The sequence below is a fragment of the Aegilops tauschii genome, chromosome 7 (assembly GCF_002575655.3).
Source record: "Aegilops tauschii subsp. strangulata cultivar AL8/78 chromosome 7, Aet v6.0, whole genome shotgun sequence".
Lineage (NCBI taxonomy): Eukaryota > Viridiplantae > Streptophyta > Magnoliopsida > Poales > Poaceae > Aegilops > Aegilops tauschii.
The window spans coordinates 419,401,884-419,407,000 of record NC_053041.3 but is presented as its reverse complement, the minus strand read 5'-3'; the positions used below and the strand labels follow the sequence as shown (position 1 = coordinate 419,407,000).

Below are 5,117 nucleotides of genomic sequence, written 5' to 3'. Positions count from 1 at the left end.
GATTTCCCACAACAATTGAGTCAAGGTCTTCCGATGTCCCAGCACCAAATTTTCGTGCGCACTCGTGTTGGGTCCTGGATGTGTCAAACATTCTTCAGGTGTCCTTCAACCCTAGGTTGAATGTCAACATGAAGTTGACCTGCATTTACTGTTTGAGGATTCCTCATTCCCCTTGGACGATTCCATGAAGTCTTGTCCTCTTGTGTCCAGATTCCCCCCCCCCCCCTCTTTGGTGGTTGAGTGGTCTTATGAGATATCTCAACTCTCTCTGGAACATTCATAGCAGGAACGTGGGATTTACTGACACCTTTATAATCAGTAAATGCATCTGGCAAATTATTTGCAACATTTGGCAAATTAATAATCTTCTGAACTTTCAATTCAGATTCATTCGTACGTGGATCTAAGACTGAATGCCTTTGACATTCCAATCTATTTCCCGGCATTCTTTGTGGTTCTTTTCTCCCCCTAATGCCGGAAAATTGTCCTCATCGAAGATACAATCAGCGTACCGGGCTGTAAATAGATCCCCTGTTAGAGGTTCCAGGTACTTTATAATCGACAGAGAATTGTACCCCACATAGATCCCCATTTTTCTATGTGGACCCATCGATGTACGCTGAGGTGGTGATATTGGTACGTACACAACGCAACCGAATCTTCGAAGATGGGAAATACTTGGTTGATTCCACGTACTAACTACAACGGGGAGGCTGTATGATATGCAGTTGGTCGGATTTTTATCAACTCTGCGGCATGCAATACCGCATGTCCCCAACAAGATGTTGGGAGATTACAGTTCTTTAGGAGTGGTCTTGCTATCAACTTGATCCTCTTGATAAGTGATTCTGCAAGACCATTTTATGTGTGTACATATGGTACAGAATGCTCCACAGTTATGCCCAAAGCTAGGCAGTAATCATTGAATGCTCGTGAACTAAATTCAGCAGCATTATCCATTTTGATGGATTTTATCCTGTGTTCAGGATGATTTGCCCTCATTTTAATGATTTGAGCGACCAACTTTGCAAAAGCATGGTTCCTTGTTGATAATAGATACACATTGGACCATCTTGTTGATGCATCGATGAGCACCATAAAATATCTAAATGGTCCCGATAATGGTTGAATTAGACCACATATATCTCCTTGAATGCGTTCAAGAAAATTAAGTGGTTCATTCTTGATCTTCAGATATGAAGGTCTTGTGATTAATTTTTCAGTTGCACATGCAGTGCATACGAAATCCAAGGATTTGGGGAAATTAGCGACCGTTATGTTGTGTCCAGTTGAACCATCAATAATTTTTCTCATCATCCCCACACCAGGATGACCCAGGCGATCATGCCATATCTTGAACTTGTCAAGATTTTGAAAAATTATTTGGTATGCCAAATGTTGCTATGGCTTGACGTATGTGTAATACAGTCCAGAAGATAGAGCAGGCAGTCTCTCAAGGGTTTCCTTGTCGAATCCCTTATGCTGAGTTATGAGCAGGCTTTCAACCGCATTGTCTTCATGAGTTTCAATGTGGTAGCCATTCATGCGGATATCCTTAAAACTCAACAGGGTACGAGTTGAATCTGGATACAATAATGCCTCCTAGATTTCAAGTTTTGTACCATTCAGGAGTGTAAATGTGGCTTGACCAGAACCAACAATTACCGTGTCACGACCACCAATTGTCATAACACTTCCCTTACTCTTTTTTAGACTTCGGAAGTATTTAACCTCCCGTAGAATTGTGTTAGAGGCACCACTATCCACTAAAAAAATTCCTCCTCCATTTGATTGCTTCTTGTTTCTCATAGTTTTCTTCTCATTTCTTTCCCTCTAGTTTGCTTTTTCCGGCGACTGACACCGGCGTGATTTGCTCTTTCGACATAGTCGAAGTGCTGATAACTTGTGGAAGTACGAATTGATCGAACTATGTTCTATTCTATTGATGATCAACACATTTATAAAAAGGGAACGGACGCCAAGAGAAGACGTGTCTGTTCATGGAGATGGGAGAAGCGGACGCGACGATTGCCTCGAGAGGCCCTAGCACGTACGACGCGACGGTTGCCTGGAGGCAAACCGTACGCTAAATACAAGGAAGGATTATCCCTAATTAATAGAATTAGTTTAAATCCTAACATAACAAACATCCTGCTAGCCTGAATCATTTTGCAAGCTAAACAAAATAATGAGGAAATCGTGCAACTCAAAACTCATATTGAAACAAGTCGTAACATGCACCTATTATCTGCATAGAAGAAAGCCGCAGGTAAGATGTTCATCAAATTCCTGGAAACCAACATTCAACAGTCTCTTAATTAAAAAGAAGATATTATTAATCAGAGAGACTCCTCAGCCATCAGGATTCATTTCAGTACGTTGAATTACGTACACGCTAGTATTACGACAGTAGTATATCTTACGGTACAAAAAGGTAATTCGGAGACATTATTACTTGACCAAATCACGCATCGAGCAATTCATTCGAGCACAAACAAATCGGAGTATCTGGCCATGTCAATGCATGCATGATAAGGAGATAGTATGATATCAGCTCGATCTCGTTGCAAAGAGAGATAGGTATAGCAGCTTATGCGGTGAGCTCCTCCTCCTTGTGGGTCTCGATGACGATGTCGGACTTGGGGTAGGCGTGGCAGGTGAGCACCCACCCGGCCTCCATCTGGTCGTCGTCGAGGAAGCTCTGGTCGGACTGGTCGATCTCGCCGGACACCAACTTGCCGGCGCAGGAGGAGCAGGAGCCGGCGCGGCAGGAGTAGGGCAGGTCGATCCCCTCCTCCTCGGCCTGGTCGAGGATGTAGACGTCGTCGGGGACCTCCAGCTCCACCTCGCCCTCGGGCGTCACCAGCTTCACCTTGTACGTCGCCTGCGCGCGGAGCCTGGCTCCCCGCACCTGCTTGGCGGCGGCGAGGCTGAGGGCCGCGGGCGCCAGGGCCACGCGGGGCGCCGGTGGCGCCACGGCGCGCACGGAGAAGGGCGCGCGGAGGCTCAGTGCGGCGGCCATTGGTGGCTAGCTAGCTGGAGCTTGGACGCTCTTTCTCTGTGTGGCTGAGAAGGTGGAGAGGATAGGCGGGCGAGCTAGGGGATGGAGGAGTGAGGGGGGCCGGAATAAGTAAGGGATTGGAGGGCGGGTGCCATGTGGAGGGAAGGGAGTGGGCGTCTTATCTTCGCTTGGATGGGCGGGGCGACGAGGATCACACGCTGCTCATCTCGTCGTCGTCGAGGGGCGTGTGGCCGGCGACATCCATCGGGGACATAAGAGCATCTCCAGCAGTTGGCCCATTTAGAGGCCCTAAAAATCGCCCCTTGAGGCGCACCGGCGCTAAATCGTGTGCTGGGGGCGTGATGCCCCCATCGCGGCGCCCATGTTTCTTTAAAAACTTAAATTTTGTCATAAACACGGCGCAAATTAAACCAAACTTCAACGAGTTCGTTCATACTTAAAATATTTTACAAAAAAGAAAAAAAACGCTACTAGTCTGCTGCTCGTCGTCTTCCTCGCCACTCCTCGCCGCCCGCCGCCCTTGCAGTTCTACATGCCGAGGAGGCTGTAGAACCGCGTGTAGTCGCCGCCGCCGTCATCATCGTCGTCGCCTCCGCCGCGGCCGCCGTCCCTGCTGCAACCCTCCCCCGGTTGGCGCGGCGGGTTGGACGGTCCGGGGGCGTCCTCGTCGTCGTCGCTGTCGAGGATCACGACGCCGTGCTCGTCCTCGCGCCCACGTTTGCGGGCGGCTATCTCCTCCAGGGCCCGGCGCTGCCGGACCATCTCGTCGCGGAGGTAGTCGTCGCGCACCCACTGTAGGGCGTCCTCATCGGAGAAGCCGCGCCGTGCTATCTCCTTGTACTCCGGGGGGAGGCCGGGCTTCGGCTTGGGCCGCGGCGAGGACGAGGCGGCCAGAGGCGGGGGTGGAGTCGGCGATGCGGACGCTGGAGCTGCGGGTGCGCCGGCTGACAGGCGTGTCCTGGGGCTCCGGCTTGACGGGGCGGAGGCAGGGAGAGCCGGTCGACCGACCGGGCGAGGAGGAGGACGCCCCGGGGTCCATGCGCCTCGGCGTCCACGAGCTCCCACGGCGGCGAGAGAAGGACGGGGGGTCGGGGTACTCCAGCCTCGGCGTGTTGCCGCCCTCGATGTACTCGAGGACGGCCTCCAGCGTGCGGCCGGGCACGCCCCACCATCGGCGCCGCCCCTCGGAGTTGAGCCTGCCGGAGTACACGACGCCGTTTGTGGCCTCGAGCTGCTCGGCGTGGCGGCGGCAGAAGTATGGCTCCCAGAGCGGGCTGTCGAGGACGTAGCGTGGCCCCTCCCTCGCCGCCCGCGGCAGGGAGGCGCGGATACGCGCGATCTCCGCACACCGCGCCGCCCCGGTGGGCGGTGGTGGCACCGGGACCCCGCCGGCGTTGATTCTCCATGCCCCGGGCACCCGCATGTCCGGCGGGACCGGGTACTCGGCCTCGAAGAGGAGCCGAGCTTCGTCCTCGTGAAGGTGGCGGCGGCCGAAGCCGTTCGCCGCCGCGCCGTCGCCTGGGAAGCGTTCGACCATTCTTTGAACTGGAGACGGCGAGAGGAGAGGGAGGAAGGGGGGAGAAAGGGCGCGTCGGCGGTGGAGACTCTGTGCGTGCCACCGGCGCGCTGGGGTCGGCTTATATAGGCGGAGGCGCCGCGCGCATGCGTAGCCGCCGTGTTACGCGTGGCATGCGAGGGGACGCGCGTCGTCTCGTCTTCACTGCGCCGCCCGTGAGGCATCAATGGCGGAGGCTGACCGGCGCGGCAGCGCGCGGTAGCTTTGGCATTGATTTGCCACGGGAAACGAGGCGATGAGGACGACGAAGCGGCGAGAAGCGAGACGAGTCGCTGGCAAGGAGGGCCCGCGGCTCTTTCGCGCCAAAAACGATTCGCCCGGCGCCCCCGAGCGCCCCCAGCACACCGGGTTCGGGTTGGGTCCGCCGGTGCCAATTTCGGCTCGAGCCGGCGAAAATTGGGCCCTTGGGGCGGGACTGAGCCGATTTTTTGGCGCCGGCGGCCGAAAAGTCACCTGTGGGGCTTTGTTGGGGACGCGGCTGGAGATGCTCTAAGTGGTCACCAGAGCCGCGTGACGTCG

General features: G+C 54.4%; 1 protein-coding gene across 1 annotated transcript; it reads right to left on the bottom strand.

Moving 5' to 3' along the window:
* Positions 1-2,314: 2,314 nt before the first annotated feature.
* LOC109763577 (ferredoxin, chloroplastic) lies at positions 2,315-3,270 on the bottom strand. Its single transcript, XM_020322425.3, has one exon. It carries the CDS (start codon positions 3,020-3,022, stop codon positions 2,591-2,593), a length of 432 nt encoding a protein of 143 aa, XP_020178014.1. The 5' UTR covers positions 3,023-3,270; the 3' UTR covers positions 2,315-2,590.
* Between the last annotated feature and the right edge of the window lie 1,847 nt (positions 3,271-5,117).